The 22,798-nt window shown below is 43.1% G+C and overlaps 1 protein-coding gene across 1 annotated transcript; it reads right to left on the bottom strand.

Moving 5' to 3' along the window:
• Nucleotides 1-101: 101 nt before the first annotated feature.
• Nucleotides 102-22,310, bottom strand: SNX3 (sorting nexin 3). The gene is made up of 4 exons (XM_082216703.1): nt 21,917-22,310; nt 3,066-3,161; nt 2,581-2,705; nt 102-425 (listed from the first exon to the last, which is right to left on the bottom strand). The coding sequence occupies exons 1-4, from the start codon at nt 22,076-22,078 to the stop codon at nt 320-322; spliced, it is 489 nt and encodes a 162-aa protein (XP_082072829.1). The 5' UTR covers nt 22,079-22,310; the 3' UTR covers nt 102-319.
• Between the last annotated feature and the right edge of the window lie 488 nt (nt 22,311-22,798).

The raw sequence follows: 22,798 nt of genomic DNA, 5'->3' as shown, positions 1-22,798 counted from the left end.
TGAACGTGCGACACCATAAACAGTGCAAGTTCGAGTAAGGCTGAGTCAGTAACCACCACAAGGGTCATTGCAAAAGGAAGAAGGGAAGAGTTTCAAAATACTGAGATTTTTAAAAGCCATTTAATCAACAGTCTGACAGCAGGTTTACCTAGAGTTCTTTAATGCCATAAAGATCAATGCAAAGAACACGCAGTGCTGTTAGTATATCGAAGGCTTCTGGTGCCAGTTTGTTTGCAGCATGCTAAAAACCTTAAACTACATATCTTAGACGAAGTATGTCACCACTAACATTTATGCCAGTTAAAGTGTTGTGCAGCATTCAAGCATGTCTTATTTTGGAGGGCGTGTAGGTTTTGTCTATTACTTCATCCTGCAAGAACATATGAAGACAGCGTTCGTTCTGCGCCAAGGGGTGGCCTGCAACTCTAGAATTTGAGAATAAAAAAAATTAGACTTCCAGTTTTAAAAATCACTCTCCCACCCCGAACTTTCAGGAAGATTTCCGATTTAGACTTGCTTTTAAATACCCCACAACAACAAAAATCAAACTCTCCCCTATCTTAAGTGGCATTTAAACAACTCCACCAACGGCTAATGGGCTACCACCCACCCACCAGTTACCAAAATTAGCATCCTATCAGCATGACTGCTTTCAGAGAGATCATACTGCAAACAAGTCATTATTCCTGACAAAGGTTAAGGGGGGCAGGTCTGTGGTAGGACTCTAACGTACCCTCCCCCACCCTCAAGGAGAATAGAGCAAATGACATTATTAGCCATTTGAAATTTTGAGCACATCCTATATGCAAAGACTCAGCAGCAAACCTACTTTCCCAAGAAACAGCTGCCAAGTTAAAGACAGTCTTAGAAGGTATCCAAAAATCTGGGGCTGTATTCAACTGTGCAACTAATCTTTTTCTTTCACATCTCCTCCACCTCCCATTCAGCCGCGTGCAACTCAGCCTGCAGTATTCAGTAGGTCCACCTGACTTCGGAGAGGGAAAGATTGCTTACAAAAGCTGCCACTTCCCTCCTGCAGCCACTGGATGCCATCTGAGATGTTGAGAGCTCATGGATGATAGAAGCCAGCTATGAAAAAGATCACTGGCCCATCTTGCCTAGCACTGTTAATTGCTTTCAGACTCTGCGCTGTCAAGTCAGACAACCCTTCCCAAGTCCTGCTACCTAAATTCACTTCACTCGAGACAGGGCGCATTCCCACAGCAGTTTATTCCATTTTCCCAACGTTCTCCTTCTAATTTCCATGTTATATTGGAGCTTTCCACAAGATAAAAGCCACATCCAAAAAGGTATGTCAAGTTTAGTGCCAATTCCTGTGTCATTTGCAAACAAGTTTCCCCCCCTGGAAGCAATCTGTTTGCAAATAACATAAAAACCTCAGCAATATTTCACTGTATTTCTGGAAGTGGCTTTGACATTCTGTGAAAGCTCAAATATAATGTGGAACTTAACAGTTAGGGAAACGTCAGGAAAACAATCAACAGCCGTGTGACTGCAGCCACTGTCTAATCCAATGTCCTAAGCACAAATTTCATGCCATTGAACTGCAATTATGAAGCTATTGGGACAAGTACTAAAATGACAATGAGAAGTATTCTCATATTCCTATTTTATATGCAAATAAAGTCCATGCACAATTAAAGGTGACCATCATGTCCAAATAAGTTATTACCAAATGATCTGGACTTTCAGAACTGTGTGTTTGATTTGATAACGTTTATCTTCTCCTTTGATTTATTAGAGGGAGGATGACCAGGATTGGTTCCAAGAAGCAAAATGGGATGGGGAACTATGGAACCAATCCTGGTCATCCTCCCTCTAATAAATCAAAGGAGAACTGGGAAGTAGGCCCAGCCACCTTCCAGCAAAATTAAACAGTTCATATCCAGATGCCTTACAATAAGCAAGTTTCAGAAAGCAGGATGGAGAAGCAAGTGAAAAATGCATTCCCAACTACCTGTTATATAGCCTATAGGCAACTGCCAAGGAGGCAAAACTACCATGCAACTCCAGTCACTGTTCCCTCTAACCTGATACGGAAGCCAAGACTTAACTGTTCCAGTAAGCAAATCTGAAGAGACGGCCACCCTAGCCAAGGCTATGTGTAAAAACCATTTTGCCACATTACGAGCATCAGCTTCTCAGGCTGTGTAGTCAGATTGTAACCTAACTGTTCCAGCTGATGAATCGCAGCCCCTCCCCACCTCCCCCCAGCCTTATTTGTATGATTCTATCTTTACATGCTGTAATTTTAGCAATTTGCATAAATTAAGCAAAACTGAAACAAAACCCAGGTCACGACAAATACTTCAATCATTGCAGCAAATGTTAAAGCATTTGTACACTGTTCAGCTTGGATGCTGATAGCGCTTAGATGCTAGTTCAACCCTGAAAGTAGTTCAGGAGCATTTAAAAAGGTGAACTGAGCTCTGCGTGGTATGAGAGCAACTGCACTGCTAAACCCACCGGAGCCAGTGACAGATGTAAGCTTGTATAATGTGGCTGCCTTTACACAACTGACATTTCTACGCAACTCAAGAAATAGAATAGTGCACTTACTTGTTTATGAATTGTTCAAGCCCTTGCTTCCTTTCCTCTATAAAAGAGTCATCAAATATCCCATCGTCTCCTCTAAAAGGCAATTGGCGGAAAAAAGCTTTTCCAGGCAAGGGAGGCACAACAACCTGAAAGACAGTTGTGATCTAAATTACTAACACACAGAAAAACAGACTGCTTATTTTATGTAGAGAGCATCTAGCTTTTAATACAGTGCCTAGAAAATTTGTTTTAGGAGTACATGGGCTGTACCTTTCCCTTAGACATGGCACTCAAGATGGATGGCTGATTTAATATGGGATGCACAGAAGTGCGAAGCTTAAACACAGCTGCAGGGATTCAAAATGGCCTGTGCTCGGGTCACAGTAAATTCCAGAACTGAGTTGGCAATCCTTACTACCACCACTGACACCACATTACTTAACAGCCCAGTGTAACCCTTTTCAGTGCCACAACACCTTTGTATCCAAGAAAATGTTTTGCCTTACCTTACTCTCTCTTTCTAGTTCACTTCGAAGCCATTCAAAGTCACTGTATCTTCGCCTGACACAAGACTCCTTCAATTTGAAAATAGGAAGGTTTGTCTAAAGAAAAGGAAAGGGGGGGGGGAATGTCCCATCACTGTTCATCAACAATAGAGTACCCAGGCTTGATTATATTGAGACTGTCTACCTTCCTAACACTGCATTCAGGATGTATTGCTCATACGATACACACCCAAGTGCCAAACTTAACATCGCTGTGAGGGCCAAGTATAGAGATTTTACTATTTTAGCTCTAATTGTTGTCCACAAAAGGTAAGCCTCTGTCCTACCCCTTCGGGATGATAAGTACTTATCTCCAGGCTGGTGCTGGCATTGCAACACTGCCTATCCTAATCATTAAAAAGTTCATACTAACAACTAATCACAGCCTCACTCTAGAACATATTCTGAACACTTTTCTGCACAAAGTTTCATTTCATTTCAGGGAGCCTGTAGACTTCACTCTTGAAGCACCCATCATTCCCTCTGTCCACTTCTTGGTTAGGTCATCCAGCATGACTAAGGAAGCTTGCTCCAAACTGGGCCCTAATCCAGAATTTATAGCTTGTTGGATTCTAGACTGATGTCCTCTTTGATGTACAGAGCAACACTGTCAATCTGCCTTTTCCTACACTTTATTATTATTATTTAAAACTTACATCCTGTACTTGGTTGGAAAGCCCTAGGACAAGTTACAACAAATGCATACATAACACAATAGCAAAAGCTTCACAGTACACAGGCATCTGTTACTGTTTTTAAAAGCCAATCTGAGAAAACAGGTCTTCAGGCAGCACCAAAACGTGTATGATGTTGGCACCAGCCTACCCTCCAGCCAGGGAGATATTGTTAAGAAAACCTTCAGGTGGACAACTGATCCCTCATTTTCCCTTTAGGCTGGGCTCTCCGCCCCCAGCAGATCTCATTTCATGGGCTAGATGTTAGAAGAGAGGTGTTCCTGAAGTAAACTGGGCCCCAAGCCATTTGGGCATTATTTAACAAAAGTTGTACCCTAAAAATTAAAAAGAAATCTAAACAGAACTAGTCCAAACGTGTCCACAATGCAACCTTGAATCTGGTTCAGTGGTAGATTAGCAACCACTGAAATTCATTAAGAGTCCCTGTTGTATGGGTCATGGCATAGTTGCACACGTTTGCAAGGATGACCACTAGGGCAACAGGACTTCCCCTTCCTGCCCCCCTGCACCATCCCCAAATCTGCTGTGGAGGGGTGGGGTGGGGGAACCCAGGGCGAAGAGGAGAGAACATCCCATTATGCAAGGAGAACGCTTGCCTTAGCACTATGTTGAATACAACCCATGTGCTCTTGGTATTAAACCTTCTATTCCCCCCACCCCCCACACCAAAACTGGCTCTGGAGGTCAGGATAACCCTTGGAAGAGTGGGGGGGGAGAAGGGAGACTGCTCAGTACAGCAATCCAAAATGCTTGCCCTGACTAAACGATCACCTTAGTGTGACGCTGAAATCCTCCCACTGTGCTCCATCATGTACAGCAACATCTGTATGTACATGGTGTGAAACCCAACCCAAGCGGAATTAGGAAGGCACTTGCATTTTCCCAGGTAAGCATAACACTGTTCATTGTATTAATGTCTTAAGGTATATTTTTTTCTCTTAACGAGTTCCTTTATGCTAAAAAGTCATGCTTGCATTGAAAGACGCTGGCTTTTGTAAAGGCATTTTTGTCCCAGGCAGGGAACACCACTATACAGTTTCCCGAGAGCTCAGGAGTAAAGATTCCCAGAATAAAAACAGTGGATTATTGCTCTCTGATTTCACCTTTTGGCTTCTTAGCAGAGTTCCAAATTAAGTCATTGTAAGTGTGTAAGGCCTGTAGAGTTTTAGTGTTTTCTGCAGGTGAGATTTTCACCTTTAACATTCCATTTGCTCAAGTTACTTAATCCTTCTTGTTAACTGCTCTTTTATTCAGTAAGTTAAGATAAAGCAGTGAAAGGAGTGCCTCGGAAATTCTTATTTCTTGGTACAGGAGCCTATAAAAGTTAATCTCCAAGCAATATATAAGGCTTAGAAGTACAGTGTTAGGTAAAATGAGCTGGCCCAATATAGGTACCCCTCCATTTTTCTTCCTTTGAACTTCTGACACAATCATGATTTAGACTCCCAACACATTTAGCTGTTTCACTCTTGCCAAATCGTTTCCTGTTAAGATATAAGCTACCTCAAGACAGCTGCTTAGAGAACTGCAAAGGAGCGTGAGACTTTCTGCCACACTGGTTAACACTTCAGTTACATGCTTCTAGTACGTAGTCTGCAGCAGTGAATTTATCCCGGATTCATCCTAACCACTGTGCTTTTTTTTTCTTTGCTTTTTTTTTTGCAATCACCTTAAAACCGAGTACAGTGGTACCTCGGGTTAAGAACTTAATTCGTTCTGGAGATCCGTTCTTAACCTGAAACTGTTCTTAACCTGAGGTACCACTTTAACTAATGGGGCCTCCCACTGCCGCCGCAGCGCGATTTCTGTTCTCATCCTGCAGCAAAGTTCTTAACCCGAGGTACTATTTCTGGGTTAGCGGAGTCTGTAACCTGAAGCGTCTGTAACCCGAGGTACCACTGTATTGAGTATGTGAGAGGGAGAAATGACTTGAAATATAGAACTGAGCAGCTAAAAAAGCTATTCATGATTCTTGCAGGATATCTTCAAGACGGCAAATGTGATATTCTACATCACTGATATTCAACTGGTGGGTTGGGACCTTCTATATGGTTGCAATAGCAGTGCTAACTTCATACAAATATGGTGAGAATTAAGAAATGGCTTCAATACATGTTTGGGTTAAAGGCGGCTCCCAGGTCTGAAGACTACTGATCTATTCCAATGAGATATGCATAAGTGATAAGGGCTGCACTGCTCCAACCTTGAAAGTCGATAATTTGCTCTGAGGTAGCAGCAATTCATTCCAGCAGACCAACTGCTAAAACTACATCAGAGCCTCAAGGACAGAGAAGGTGTAACTTTATATGTGCCAGCAAGGCTGGATTACACTTGGATCCATCTCAAGTAATGAAAGGGAACACAAAGGTCCCAGTCTGATGAATTGTATGCTTTCACAACACTATAATGTAGGATCAATGGTGCAGTTTAGGTGCTGACCTCCCAAACCTATTTTGTTGCAACTCAGGGTTTTTTTTATTAAACAAACACCTATTTATATTGACATTTAGTTACAAAGTTTATATCCCACCCTTCTTCCAGAGAGCTCAAGATGATTTAGAATTAAGGGATGGGGAACCTGTGGCCTTTCAGTTGCTGTTTAACCACCATTTCCATCCTCCTTTGCCACTGGTGATGCTTGCTGGGGCTGGTGGGAATTGGAAATGGTCATCTCCTAAAGAGCCATAGGTTCCCCGTGATGCCCTGCTTTACCTTCATAACCAGCTCCATGGCTGAGTAGGGATTAGATCCTGGGTGTCTCTAGCTCTAGCCCAGAACTAACCGCTACATTGGCTCACTTGACATACTGGCACTTAAGAGTCAATGCAGCGTTGTAGCCATTTGTTAAGTATCTGGTTCAGGATTCACATCAGTGGCAAATTCATTTGTAACCACCTCATCAACTGCTTTCTGAAACACTGAGATTAAACACCAACCTTCCTCGCATTTTTACCAACATTCTTTGCAGGAGATTTGCATTTGCACACTGAAAAATAGACTAGAAGGTTTCATGTCCTAAACAGCCTCAAGGTAAACCCATACAGTGGTACCTCGGGTTAAGTACTTAATTCGTTCCGGAGGTCCGTTCTTAACCTGAAACTGTTCTTAACCTGAAGCACCACTTTAGCTAATGGGGCCTCTTGCTGCCGCCACGCCGCCGGAGCACGATTTCTGTTCTCATCCTGAAGCAAAGTTCTTAACCCGAGGTACTATTTCTGGGTTAGCGGAGTCTGTAACCTGAAGTGTATGTAACCCAAGGTACCACTGTAAATCTATAACACACCTGCAAGAAAAGACTCCCTGAAGAGTCTCTGGACAAAGCCATCGTGTAACTTACACCAATTTTGATGCCACCTTCATAGTAGCCAGCCTTCCTACAACTCAGTTGCCAACAGGGAGGTGTGGGTGCTTCTAAAAGAAACCAGGTGCTCCAATAAACTTTCTATAATTAGCTATCAGGCAGAAGTGTATGGTGGAAAACAAGCATATCTGAGACTCGCTTGCATGTGCCACCTACACATTATGAAGGAGTTTAGGAGAAGTTGCAATGCTCTTCTACTGCCTCCTGCTGGCAGATTCTCTCTGGTTAACATTATTTGGATACCTGGTGAACCTTTCTTAAGTCTGCTAAAGAGAGGTGATTGTTGTTAAAAAGGTTTAAATTTAAGAGGAAGCCAAAGCATTTTTGCAAGCCACTCATCCGTCTTGACTAACAGGTGGGGCGATATCTTTCAACAAATAAATAAAAAAATGTGCTTCTGTGTGGGCCATCACATACTCGCCCCCCAAGGAGAATTTCCATCCAGAAAACCCAGTCCGCCCCCCACCCTGATCTTCATTTATACACCTTTACTTGTATCAGTTATGCATGTTGGAAAAATACCACCACCACTGACCAGGATCATCACTTCCCAACATGTTTAAGTGGCAAGATTCCTTTTTCAAATACTATGCAAAGATGTTACAATATATAAAACCAGATTCAAAACTGACCTTCCTTTTAAGTGCATGGCAAGCACTGGAGGACGGAGTGAAATTATCTAGATGAGTCGAGAGTTCTCTTATGCTACTCTCTTCATGAGTCAACAACCCTTAACACACCATCAATAGTAGTTCCATTTTAAAAATGGAAGGTATAGTAATCAGTTCCTCCCAAACCTGAGTTTTTTTCCATCTTGCATGACATACCACAAGATGCATGCAAGTGGGAAAGTCAAAATGATGTACAGCAACAAGAAGTCCTTTAATAGGTTCTGATATACGAAACCAAAGGGAGGTTCTAAAAAAGGCCCTCTTTCTAAAAGATAACTAGAATAAGTGCTAACTGATTGTAGCCTACAAAAACACAGCACTAGAAAGATCAAATACTCATAGATTGGGCTTTGATACAAGATGCCATTCTGAATTATTAGAAGCGAAAGGGTATTCATCACGAATGTGTGATATTTCCACTGACTGATCAGCAACGCTACCAGATACTTATGATAGAAAAATAACCTTGAATCACTTTGCCAAATGTGTGTTGCCAAACCCATGATTACGGGGATGGAAGAGACGTTTGTAAGAGAATTGGTAGAATTCTCAGAATTAGTGCTGCCCGGTCTTAACCTCTAAGCAGCCTTTCTCAACCTTGGGTCCCCAGATGTTGTTGGACTACAACTCCAATCATCCCTGAGCTCTGGCCTTGCTAGCTAGGGGTGATGGGAGTTGTAGTTCAACAACATCTGGGGACCCAAGGTTGAGAAAGGCTGCTAGAGGCATTACAAAAAGGAAGTTCAAACTGCCCACAGCAGTACTTCAGAGCAAATCCAAAACATCCGTACTAGAGGGCAACTTGCAGAGCTTCCGTAAACTTCCGTAAACCACTGGGTACCGATTCTGTCAGCTATTCAACAAATTTGTACATTTTTTATTTATGTGGATGCAGCCCTTGGAGGGTGTTCATGTCACCTATCAAGCCAATATTTCGGATTGGGTAAGAATATGTCTAAAATGTACAGTTTGTTGTTGGAGTGGCATACAAAGGATGAACAAGTTAAATCGGTCATGATTGATTGGGCAAGGGATGTGGGACATAATATAATGATGGAGGACTGGGAGAGGCTATGGAGGAAAGGGGTTAAGTTCACTGCGTGTACGATGTTAAAGGAAAACATTATGAAGATGAAGAATAGATGGTACTTGACCCCTGCAAAATTAGCAAAGATTTATCACAAAAGTGATAATCTTTGTTGGAAATGTAAAGAAAAAGAAGGTACTTTTTTCCCTATGTGGTGGACTTGTCCCAAGTTGAAAGACTTCTGGGAGAAGATTTATAATGAACTGAAAAAATGTGAAATATACATTTATTAAGAAACCAGAGGCCTTTCTCCTTGGAATAACAGGTGTAGAATTGCCCAAGAAAGATGTTAAATTATTTTTGTATGCCACAACAGCCGCTCGAATATTACTTGCTAAAAATTGGAAAACACAAGAACTACCAACAGTGGAAGATTGGCAGATGAAGATGATGGACTTTTTGGATCTAGCTGACCTGACTGGAAGAATCCGCGACCAGAAAGAAGAGGAGCTTCAAGAGGACTGGAGGAAATTCAAGGACTATTTGAACAAATATTGTAATATAAAAAATTAGAAATTACTGGAAAGAAACAAATAGGCCTAGGACAAATTAAGTTATAATTAAATAAATGGGATTCAGAATGTCAAGAAAAGTGAATAAGATGACTATATTTGGAAATTGTTTTAGTTTAATAATGATATTGGAAAGCTGTTACTTTTAAATTACAAGGAAACTCAGAAGGGAGGGATTTGTGGAAGTCAATCAAGATGTTTAAAAAGTTGGATTTGTGAAGAATTAAGTTTGTTATTATTGTCTATTTGTTTATTGTTCCCCCCTTTTTCCCCTCCCATTTTTTTTCTTCTTCTTCTTTCTCTCTCTCTCTTTTTCTCTCTCTTCTTCTCTTTTTCCTTTTCTGTTTTTGTGTATTAGTCTGCTTTGTGGTTTGTGTTATTATGGTGGACAAATCTAATAAAAATTTATTTTTTAAAAAAAAAATATCGGATTGGGCAGTTATTTGGATATTTGCCACAGTGATAATAAGCCTTAGTCATTAAAAGAGAAATAAGGCTCACACAGGGAGATTTTAAATTCTTGACATTGACCACAGTCTAGAACACTGTACATATCAGAATCCCAGGCAGGCCACACATATTGTTAACAAGGACTACAGCGTATTTTTGGAGAGAGTATAGTAGCCTTGCAGGCTAAAAGCCTGCTATAACCAAGGGCCTAATGTGACAGACATTCAGTATCATGTTGGTCAAGGTCACAATTGTTCAGAATGGTGCAAAATTACAAGAAACAAGTGTAAGCAGAGCTTCAAAGGTTTCATCAAGTACAGGAAGGTTGAATTTACGCCTTTGCAATTGTCTACCGAAAAGAGATTTCTCTCCTCCCTGTGTCTACCCTCTCCCACGTTTCTTAATTTGAATTATTTCTTACCTGCCCATCATCTTAAGTGATCCCAGAGTGGAGTACATCAAAGCAATTTAAAATCCAACAATGGCAACCATCAGCACAATGTCACCATAAAGCAAAGAGCAGATAAACAATGGTAAATGGCAGCTAATACCGTATTTCAAAATTCAGGCTATGGGAGAAATCTGCAGCAGGAACAATACCAGAAATCAAACAGCAGCGGCACATTTAGGAGGCTAAAAGTCTTAAGCACTCACAGTGTGAGTGGCCTGACACTCAAATCCTAGTAGATAACTAGGGATAGATCAACTCAGTGAAGTGTGGGGCACCAACAGAATGTTCTGCCAGCTGTCAAGGGCAATCCAGCCTCTTATGTACGTAGGTTGCATCTGCAAAGAGATTCCTTACTGCAAGTCAGCAATCAGATGAAGATATGTGAAGGTGTATCTAACATGGGTTCTTTAAAGCTTTGGAGAAGCTATCTGCTCTAACAGACAGCTAATTGAATTCTTGCAAATATTAAATTTTGTATACACCCGGAAACCAACAACCCACTGGGCTACTTCAATCTATATCACTGAAATTTCCTTACTGCATCAAGGGGTTCCCAAACTATGGTCTGTAGACCATCAGTGGTCTATGAGTTTCGTTCAAGTTGTCTGTGGTGCATCTGTAAAAATACAATGAAAAACCATGCAGCATCTAGCACAGTACAGTACAGTTGCTTCAATAGGCTGAAAAGCATTAAGGGGTCCTCTAGGAACCTCTGCAATTTTTCAAGTGGTCCTTGGGGAAAAATTTGGAAATTACTGCTCTAGTAAAAAGGTCACCATGGCAGCTGGCACGACAGAAGCAGCAAATAAAATTCTCAAGCAATAGCCTCTGAGAATCCAGGAGGCACAAACTGCATTCCCTTTAAAATGCAGGTCAACAGTTTAGGAGTGAAATCTCTTCTCAAAAGACAGTGCAACCACTTTTGTCCATCAAAAGAAGCTCCTTCATACATGGGTTGTTTTTGCTTATTTCCCCTCCATGCAACCCATCATAGGCCTCAGGTGGTCGGTCATTCAAGGACTACCATCATACTTGATTAAGATGGAAAGGAGTAACAGCTGGTCATCATTAAGATACCAATGATAATCCACTCAAAATACACATTTCAGAAATCCTTCACCAGAAGTGTAATGTGAAAGTTAAGGAATGAGAGACTGAATGGAACCTTTACAGAATGATGCATGAAGGCTCCCCGGAATCTGCAGGTGAAGTATGAGCAGAACTACTGCAAAGCAATGTTCCCCACTCAGAACCCCAGTTGAATCAGGGGGCTACCAGGGCCAATGGTACCAAACATGGCTAAGCAATCTGGGAAAACAAAAATTATTACATTCCTCCCCCGACGTCTCTCCTGGGGTAAGCTGCATGAAAGTTGCAAAAGAATCAGAACAAGCATCTTCTCCACAACCTTGAGTGTCAGTAATTGGCACTTATCCAATAAAAACCAATCAGAAGAGAATCTTAACACCTCTTCTGTACTGACTTCAGTGTCAGAACAGATGCAAACTTTTTTGTCTGCAAAACTGTCTGTGACCTGCTAGACATATGTAATGATACCTGCATATGGAGAAATCTTCAAAAGCTTTAGTGGCCCTGCAGATGTTGAAATGTCACCCCTCAGCTCCAGGCACTGTAGCTCAACCAACCCACCGCTGATGTAGAAGCACTTAAAAGCTGCAAAGCTACTCCTAAGAAATCCCCTTCCCAATATAAGCCCTCCAATTTGCATCAATAGCATGCTAGCTCCAGCCATGACCAAAGGCTAGCCCCCTACGATATTCTGGGGGAAGGAGGAGGAGGAAGAGAGAAAACCACCAGAAGCATAAGACCACTCAAGCTTTACTAACCAATGACAGGAAAAAAGGAGCTCCCAAGACTCACAACAAGCACACGCTTGCCAAACAGCTGAGTCATCAAGAAGGGGATGGCACTTCTGTTTTGCTAGATCCATCACTACAGTTGCTCAATTCTGAAGGGGACTCCAGCCTCCAGGGACAGTTCCACTTAATGCTGTCAACAAATGGGCTGAACTGCTTCTCTGTGCAGACTTTCTTCACCTCACGTCATATCACAACAACTCTGTAATAACACACCTGCTGTGTACTGTTTTTAACAGCAGGGGTGACATTCAGACCTGCTTGCAAGAAATCTCACAATTCTGAGAAAAGGAAGGTGTGTGATGTGTGGCATCCTGCTGATGGACTCTGGACCACTGATCTCCAACAGAATATTTTTAATCAGCTAAGTGGCCTTACCCATGTAGGAGCAGCTGTCAGCCCACCCAACAAGCCACCAGTTATATAATCCTCTAACACAGGTCAAGGAGACTTCATAGCCTAATGGTCATTTAAGCATTTGTCTAGAACAGATCCACGTTTTCAAACTTTTATTCACATTGAATTATTGACCCATGTTAGAGAACAGATTCTGGAATGGAGGTCCCAAGCAAAAATCATTAACTGATTCTGTAGGAATTGGTGACTAATAGCTGGTAGTCAGGGCTTCAAAGCACCTTGCAAAGGTATTTGCAGGGGCTGCCAAATAACTTACCAGTGGTGCCTGCAAACCCCCTTTTGCCTCAGCCACCTAACATGAGGTGTGGGGCAGGTGGGTGTGGCCCATGGACCAGAGGTTCCCCATTGCCAAAAAGGAGTCTCATAGGGTTCCGTGTACTTAGCAGCTGTATGGAATTGTACTTTCTTTATCTCAGAGAAAACCAAGGTCTTTTTACATTAACCGATTAGAAATAATTCCTGGCAACACTAAATGGTCTGGCCTCAACCATGAAAGTCACAATTTTTCTTGATATCTAGAAAATCATTATGAAGTTGCTTCAGTTAATTTACCAGCTGATGGTACATTCTTCCAAGTGTATAATCAGTTTAAGAACAGGTCTAAAGTGTTTTCAGGAAGTCTCTTCTTAAAAGGCCTGAGAATTTTAGTATAAACACTGAAAATACTTAGGGTGGGATTCAACTAATGAGTCATGTCAGCTGTGCAAGGACTTCTGCTTGCACAATGGGGCTTTCTCCTCTCCTTGCAAACTCCCCACTCCACTCCACCCCACCCTGCGACTGGCTGTGGAGTTAAGCGACTCCCCAGAGCAGTGCAGAGAGGAGGGATCATTCTGTCTGACAAGCTCAACTTGCCCAACAGAACGATAATCTCAGCAAAACATCAAATTCCCTCCCTAGTATTTACATAAGTATAGCTTTACATTATTTTCTGTCACCAAAGTGAATTATTCAATATATTACTTTTTGAGTGTCATGATGTATTGATTGCATTTGTGTTGTGAGCCACACTGGGCCTAGTTAAAATGGAAAAGGAGGATACAAATTGAAATAAAAATAATACATCAGGGACTTCTATCCCATGACTAAGTATACTTCAGACAGAGCAAGCACATGCTCAAGTAAGTGTTGCTTAATAGTGTTGCCACCCGCATCTCTCCAGAAAGACTTTCGTTTGGCTCTTCAAAGTTGCTGAAGAGCAGAAAAGGAAGGAAAGAAAAAGCAGAAGGAAATATAGAGGATATAGAACTGTTCAGCTTGGCCCCTCAAAGCAGCAGAATTTGCAGGAGCATCATTCCAAGGACAATTTAATTAACCTGATACTCCGTTCTCAAAGAGATCATTTGATTCAGGACAACTGAGAGAAAGAAACATGCACCCATATCACCCAGTTTGGAAGAACACAGTAACTGGAAGAGTAACCTGAAAGGAAAATACCTGGTTCTAGGACAGCATATCTAATATCAGACACTTTTGTTCGATTCAGAGATGAACATTTTATCCCACCTTGCAACTCTAAGAAAGATTGTGTAGTTCTATAACATGCCAAGGCAGTAACTCATCAGCAGCACCAAGGTATTTTTCTTCTAATCCCAATTCAGACATATACTTTTCTCCTTTGTAATTTTTGATCAGAATGCTTTACAAAAGATGCTGACAAAAATAAAAAATAAAACTATTTGATTTGATTGTTAGTGTTTAAGCTACAATATTTTAAAACTAACCTGAACTTTAAACTCTTTAAAACTCTATGATCCTCTTATGAACAACTACTTTTCTTTAAAGGGAATGAATTGTGAAAAAACTAATTTTGTCAGTCATCATACAAGTACATGACATTGATACTGGTGGACTGGCAAGTCACAAGCTTCACCCACCAAAGCAGCTAAGTGACCTTAAAACTTGCTTGATAATTGGCTTAATTCTTCTATATTCATGATGCAAGCAATTCTAATGCAGTATGACAGGATTCTGAGTTATGTGAAATAAAGCAATTATTCATCATTTTCTAAATAGTAGGAAAAACAGTGCAGCCTTCAAGGTTGTATAAAGGCTCTGAAGTTTAAAATCAATGTTTAAGATTATAGTAACCAGTTTGCATGCACTTTTACATAGGAAATATCTAAGTAGAGGAAAACTCTGATTTAAATCAATGGTGTATTTTGGCCTTTTTTCTTACAATTTAACTCTCCTTGATCTAAATCAATCCAGCCAGGCTTGTGATGACAGAATGAACCATCTGTTGCTACACTGTTAAAATATCTGACTCTTAGTGCTGTTTAATCTTTGTGGTATAAACCACTTGAAGCAATATTCTATTACAATGATATTTCTGTTGCATCAATCTAGGGTACCTTTGCTTGATGGAAGAAGTGAAAGTAGACAAGTGACTCAATTCCTACTCTAGTTTTTAACTAATCAACTGTATGCTTCATGATTTGAGAGCAACTTTGTTGTTTAGAGTGGCATTTCATATTTCATGCTTGTCACTGTCAATGGGGAATACCTGACCTCTACGGTTTTCACTGTAAACAAAATATTACTCACTCAAAAGGAGCATGTAGTAGCACCATTTTTTATCTGACTACAGTGCAATCTTCTAAGTCCAAGTAAAACTGGAAATACAACAGTAGAGAAACACAGATATATGCTAGAGACCAAATAAATGTGAGTGGTGCAGATCAGATCCTTTTCAGGATTCGATCCTTTTCACAAATTTGAATGGAAGACTGCAATCCTGTGCACTTCTGAATAGACAATATATTGGGAAAGCCTAAATGGCTTTGAGAGACAGAAAAGTTCTAGTCTCAGAGAGGACTGAGACAATTCAAGAGTTTCTCGTTGTGCCAGGAATGATGCCCGACTCTAAATCTTCTCCTTCCCCACTTCACACAATGGAATGGGAGGAAGGTGCCATCTCACCCTTTGTCTCACAATGCTTCAGTCTAGACCCAATGAAAGCAAGTGTTTTGAATCCACTATTTTAGGAGTACAACACCATAAGAAAGCATGCACTCGCCACAGTACCACAAAACAAGGCTACTGATGTGTGCAAAGAATCGCTCTAACTGAAAGCTCACCCCACTCACTACTAATCTGCAGTTACAGTTCTTGTCCATTTCAGATAAGAAGAAATCCTAAAGTGCTGTTAAAGTGGACTTTTATGCCTTCCTCACCTTCAATTTCTTCAGCGCCTGGATTCGTTAATAATGGAAAGCCAAAAAGGGTACAAACAGGATGTGTGTTTAGTTAGAGCATTAAGCCAATTCAATGAAGCTTTTCTTAGGTGGAGTGTTTAAGGCGGCAATTTATTTCTAAAAAAATGTGAACATGAAAGATTAAATCTACGTGCTTTATATTAAAAGTTAATATAGGTTAAGTGGTAAATGCAATATATAATAGCTTTTAAGTATCTAATCTGAGGCTTGCCAAGAAAAAAGGAGCTTCCATTAGAAAGGCTCAATAGTAACTTTTAGTTTAGTCTTAGAAATGCATCTGTCCTTGTCTTTTGTGAAAGCAATGTACTCAAGTTACGTGCAAATTCACGTTGTTTATACCTTCCAAGCTCTCAAATCAAGTGTGGTCTACAAATTAGATTTAGCCTTGGGATTCTGAGACACTTAAAGATCTTCCCATAGTAACAGCACCAACAGCATAAAAGCAATAAAAAAAACAACCCTCATTTCCCATTAGTCTGGTGGCTCAGGAGCTGGGGAGAGTAGATTTAGCAGGCAGGCACATCAACCAAAGCTTGTTAGGAATCATCAATCACTGGCTGCTTCACATGTGATGCTAAGCCACAGTTACAGCAGTTTTCTTCCACATGGTGCCCTCCAGATGTTATTGAACTCTAATTCCCATCAGCTCTGGTCAGCATGGCCAGCACTGAGGGATGATGGGTGTTGTGGTCCACAACATTCATGATGATGAAAGCCAAGATGAGCCTAGACCGGCATGGCCAAACTTGGCCCTCCAGATGTTTTGGGACTACAACTCCCATCATCCCTAGCTAACAGGACTAGTGGTCAGGGAATTTTGACTACAATTTGGGAATTGTAGTCCCAAAACATCTGGAGGGCCAAGTTTGGCCATGCCTGGCTTAGACAAACCTCACATATATGTTCACCACCCCACCCCCAGCAATGATCACAGGTTCAGAAGCTTTCACTTCTGTTTTATATGAAACGCATCTTGCCATTTCATCTGGACCCAAACTGTGGTTACTCTTACCTATGGTCTGTTTGAGCAAACCACCTTTAACTCATGGATTAGGAAGTTGACTTGTTTCAGCAAGCTATAGTCAAGATTAACCAGTCTGGAGTAATCTAAAACTTAAGTGAAAACTTCCAGTTTCCTTGAAGCTGCATCTAAGAACATTTCACCAGTGTTTAGTGTGTTGTGTGTGAACCGGTGGTTTTTTTAAATAGTAACAATAATAACAATAACAACAATCTTTTATCTCAGTTTCTAATTTCCTTCAACACTTCCTCTGGGCCGTTTCCCCTCAGAATAAGGAGATCCTTCCCCCGCACCCCAAATTTCTGTCTCTCGGCCACCTTTGCTCAGTATGCAGGGAGTTGCTGGTGTTGGCCCTGGTCTAACCATAAGGAAATGACCTGACTAGAAGACAGGATAGGCAGGTGAGGTACTGGGCTGGCTGAGGTACTGAAGGCACACCTGAACATGGCTCAAGGCAGTGGTTGAGAAACACTGAAATAGTGTTTGCCTTGGGCGATACCACATTTCTCCCACATTATAGGACTGTGAAAATGAAATGGGATAACCCTCTTCACAACAGGCTCTTAACCTTGAAGAGAAAAGGCAAGATACAAACGTAATGAAGTCTGGTTAAATGCAATGAAGCAGGCTAAATGCAAGGAAGTCACTGAAACTAAGTCCAGGTGAAACCAATTCATCCGCAAGGCAAACTGTAGTCCTCCAAGCATTTCATGGTCCCCACGAATCAAAACTTTGCTGTTTTAGGAACCACTATTGGGCCAGGGTGTTCTTAGTAGTCATCATGGACGTAACCAGGATTTTTGTTCGGAGGGGCAGGACTTGGTTGGGGGGAACAGGACTTTTGTTAGGGGGGCAGAACCAACGTGATTAGTCAGTTAGTTAAGTATTTCTACTGTTTTACTTGATGTGGGGGCTGCTGCCCCCCTGGGCTACGTCCACGGTAGTCATGGCATGGCAATGAAAATAAATTAATAAACAGACAGCAAGGAATTCTTTTTGCTATCACCATCTGCTGAAGGGGCTGCAGTCTTATATTTTGATCTGACAATTTGGTCATTCTAAATCTTCATTCAAAATCTTCACTCCGCAGCTTTCAAGGCAGCTCTAGCAACTGGTACACAACATCAACAAGTCTTGTGATGGGGTAGTACTAGAAGGGCATATTGTAGAGGTGCACTGAGGTTGGCACTGCCAGGCACAATTCACTAGTGTGAATGCCAGTTAGTACCCAAAGTAGGCAATATCCACCAACTAGTTCCTCCACAGGTCATACACCAGCATTTTCTGAAGGCATAATAATAATAATAATAATAAATTTTATTTATATCCCGCCCTCCCCAGCCGAAGCCGGGCTCAGGGCGGCTAACAACAATAAAACAGTACAAAGGTACAACATAAACAACATTCTAAAATCATTCATTATAAAAATTAATTAATTCAAGCCACTAGCAACCATTGGGCCAGAGCTCTGCGAAGATTGCCGAGGGAGGGAGTCAGGCTGTGCCCTGGCCAAAGGCCTGGTGGAACAGCTCTGTCTTGCAGGCCCTGCGGAAGGATGTCAAGTCCCGCAGGGCCCTGGTCTCTTGTGACAGAGTGTTCCACCAGATCGGAGCCACAGCCGAAAAGGCCCTGGCTCTAGTTGAGGCCAGCCTAACTTCTCTGTGGCCTGGGACCTTCAAGATGTTTTTATTTGAAGACCGTAGGTTTCTCTGTGGGGCATACCAGGAGAGGCGGTCCCGTAGGTACGAGGGTCCTAGGCCATATAGGGCTTTAAAGGTTAAAACCAGCACCTTAAACCTGATCCTGTACTCCACCGGGAGCCAGTGCAGCTGGTATAGCACCGGGTGAATGTGATCTCGCAGCGAAGACCTCGTAAGGAGTCTCGCTGCAGCATTCTGCACCCGCTGGAGTTTCTGGGTCAGTCTCAAGGGCAGCCCCACGTAGAGCGAGTTACAATAATCCAGTCTGGAGGTGACCGTCGCGTGGATCACAGTGGCTAGGTCAGGGCGAGAGAGGTAAGGAGCCAACTGCTTAGCTTGGCGGAGATGGAAAAATGCCGCCTTTGTTATAGCTGCAATCTGCGCCTCCATGGAAAGGGAGGTGTCGAAGATTACACCCAAACTCTTAACGGACGGTGCTGGCACTAATTGCGCCCCCGCAAGAGATGGGAGTTGCCCCCCCAATCCCATATCGCCCCGTCCCAGCCACAGGACCTCTGTCTTCGAAGGATTTAGCTTCAACCGGCTCCCACGTAACCATCCAGCCACAGCTTCCAAACATCTGGTCAGTGTGTCTGGGGCCGAGTCAGGATGGCCATCCATCAACAGATAGAGTTGGGTGTCATCGGCATACTGATGACAACCCAGCCCAAAACTCCGAACAAGCTGGGCGAGGGGGCGCATAAAGATGTTGAAAAGCATCGGGGAGAGTATCGCGCCCTGAGGTACTCCACACACCAAGGAGTGGCGCGATGACAATTCCCCCCCAAGCGCCACCCTCTGTCCCCGACCAGAGAGAAACGAGCGCAGCCATTGAAGGACTGTGCCCTGGATCCCCACGTCGGTAAGGCGGTGGTCCAAAAGTTATACCTTGCTATCTAAGAGCCTACACTACATCAGCAAGCATAGTTCATCAACTGGATCAGTTAAAAACATTGAGCCTTTCAGCTGGAACAGGATACAAGTTCAAGTGACATGCAGGACTGCACAGAAAACCAAGTGCCAAAGAAGCAATCTAATGGATTAAAAGGAAGACATGACTGTATTCGGTAAAACTTTCCCACACTGGCACATCCTCAAGCAAAAGTTCTTCCTCAATTCATTAAGCTACCTTATTCCTAATTACTGTACTGGTCTATGATCTAGTACCCTCTAAACTAACTGGCGGCAGCAGCTCTCTCAAGATCTTAGGAAGAGGTCTTCCCAGCCCTACTACATCAAGATTTTTTCAACTGGCAATGGAAGGGATTGAATTCAGGACCTTTGGAATGTGAAGCAATGTGCCATGGCTCCCTCTCTTTGAGCTATCTAACCTACACAACCTAAGCACATACATTCTTTCTCCTGTCCCACTTATGTACACAACCAGTTAAGATAACATTAGGCCATCTATTACCCTAGACCTTACTTACTTTCAGCAATCCATAAACATATTGGCCAATGGCTCTAGTTTGCATTATCACCCTCAGCTTTGCTAGAAATGCACAACCTGGTCCAGAGTAAATAGAAGCAACAAGAAATTTGTTACTTGTTTCAGATCAAACCTACTTTTACAACATTTATCATAAAAGGAAGAACAAATTGATAAACAAATGACAGTGGAAAACACCTTTAGACAAAGTGTCATTCTTAATAAATTCAAGAACTGTACATTCAAGGAGATGTAACGTAAAATTATTACTTCCTCAGCCCTTGCATGACAGTTCTTCCATTACCTGAAAAGTGGGAGAGGGAAAGAGAAAACAAAGATAAATCCTTATTTTCTCCTGCCAGGTTGTCTAAAACCCACAAGAGACAAGTGGCGGGCCCTGATCCACTACAGTGGTACCTCAGGTTAAGAACTTAATTCGTTCTGGAGGTCCATTCTTAACCTGAAACTGTTCTTAACCTGAGGTACCACTTTAGCTAATGGGGCCATGTGATTTCTGTTCTCATCCTGAAGCAAAGTTCTTAACCTGAGGTACTATTTCTGAGTTAGCGGAGTCTGTAACCTGAGGTACCACTATACTGCAGTTATAGAGGACCTTAAAGCCTTCCCCAAAGAATGAGATGGCACTATCTTAACTGTCAACTGCACAGCCTTGAGATTATCTTTTTGTTATCATGTAGACACAGTTAACACTATGAATTCGAGGTATTCCACCAGAGAATAAATTCCCTGGTTAGCCTTCAAGTTATAGGAATGCAGAGAATGTTATTATCACATGAGGGTGAGAATCAGAGAACAATGTATTTCCTTAATGTATAAGGCTGCTGTAGGCTTCCTTTTGGAGTTAAAGGCAGAGTACAAATACAGTAATATGAAAAGTGGACCAAAAGAATTACCATAATTGTTCAGAGGCAGTGACTACTACCAGTTGCTAAACATTATGTAGGGAAGCATCACAATTTAAAGCTTTTGAAGGATGTATCACTGGAGGCCCTTCTCACAGCAGTTTTCTTTGTTCTCACATATCAGTAGGTACCCATAAGAGTATTATGAAAAACCAAAGTACAGCCATATCATGGAGGCCACACAAACAATGAGTATGGGAAGCCAGCTACACAGACTACTTAGCATAACTCTGGTGTGTGATGAGAGACATGGGGCCAGCATGGAACAGCACCAAAGTGAAGCACACTGCATTTCTGGACTGCAGAGATAAGGAACACTGAAACACACACACAGTTCCAATTACAAGCATCTGAAGGAAGCCAAATTGGGATCTACATGTGCATTCAAGAACCTTGGCATGTGCAGGCTCTGCATCAGACCTTTCATTCTGTATGAATATGGTGCTAACGGCATTCGTGTAGGAATCAACACTAGAAGATACTAAGAAAATGAACAGCTTAAAATATCTCTCCCCCACACACACATACACACCCCTCCCCCACTTTCAACTGCACAGGATGTCACTGTCAACCTCAGCTCAGCTTGCCAGATCAGAGTGCTAACGACATGTTGGTTATGTATATGGAACTGCAGCATCTTCTCTGAAGGTGTGCCAGGGAATCAGTGAGCTCTCCAGTGAGGAAATGCCCCTAACCTTCCATTGTGTGTGGGTGGGGGGAATGGGAAAGAAAGAGTGTGTGAGGGTGGGGGATAAAAATAAGCCCTTCAGTTTGGCTCAGGCACTTCTAAGCTACACCCACCCAGCCAGCCAGCCAGGCAAGGCACGTATTTGAAGGAGTGAAGAGGCCTTACTGTTGGAAGTTTCACAGGCAGGGCACCTCCACCCTCGCTCCCCATAGCAGATAAGCCCGAGACTCCAGCAGGGCCCGCCCCCCATAATTCCCCATCTTTCCGCCGACCCCCCCCCCCCGCCGTCCACTCCTCGCTGGGATCCCTCACCTTGACCCTCACGTCGTAGGTGGTGAAGCGGCCTCTGCCCACCCCCACCGTCTGAGGGTTGGAGACGTCGATCTCGAGGAAATTGCTCGGCGGCCCGTAGGCGTCGTTGAGGTTCTGCGGCTTCGTGATCAGGCGCCTGGTGTCCGCGATGGTCTCAGCCATTTCCCCCACCCGCGCGCGCCCGCTCGCTCTCAGCAAGAGGACCCGGGAGGCAAAGGACCGCGGAGGAAGCACCGGGGAGGGGAGAGGGGGGGGAGCGCCGACGAGGGCAGGCAGGCGGGCGGGCGGGCTGGGAGGTCGCTCGGGCGTCACGGCGCAGCAGCCCCACCCCAACCCCACCTCTCGCCTTCTTATTCACGGGTGACCAGCCGACGTGACGCCCCCGCGACACGCTCCGGCCCAGCCGCCGACCGCACCCGGAGGGAGCGGAGCCCTGCTACGCGCGCAAAGCACCACGGGGCTTGTAGTCTTCCTATCGGCGGGAGGCCGCTTTGAGGCGATGCGCAGCGGCGGCCGCGGGAACTACAACTCCCGCAATGTCACCGGCGATCCGTTCTAGAAGGGGCAAAGCGCAATTAGCGGAGCTTGGAGAATTTTCTTTGGGGGCCTTCCTGGATTCGAAAGGGGCGTGGCTAAAAAAGCTGGAGTGATCCTGGTCAATACCCCACGCAGCTGGGGAAATAAAGGGGCGCAGGCTCCGAATCATAAGAATCCTCCGCGTATTTTCCCTAGTGCGCTTTGGAAAATGGCAATAAACGAGCCGTGTCTCTATGTGTACACATTTGAGCGTCGTTCGTGGGGCGAGGGGAAGCGGAAAGGTTTGCGCGAGATTGCTGACTCTTCAACCAACCGGTGTAGCTGTGCTTTCAAGTGGAGCCAGCC

Source organism: Podarcis vaucheri, assembly GCF_965113315.1.
Source record: "Podarcis vaucheri genome assembly, chromosome: 3".
In the NCBI taxonomy this organism is placed as follows: domain Eukaryota; kingdom Metazoa; phylum Chordata; class Lepidosauria; order Squamata; family Lacertidae; genus Podarcis; species Podarcis vaucheri.
This window is presented reverse-complemented; position numbering and strand designations above follow the sequence as displayed.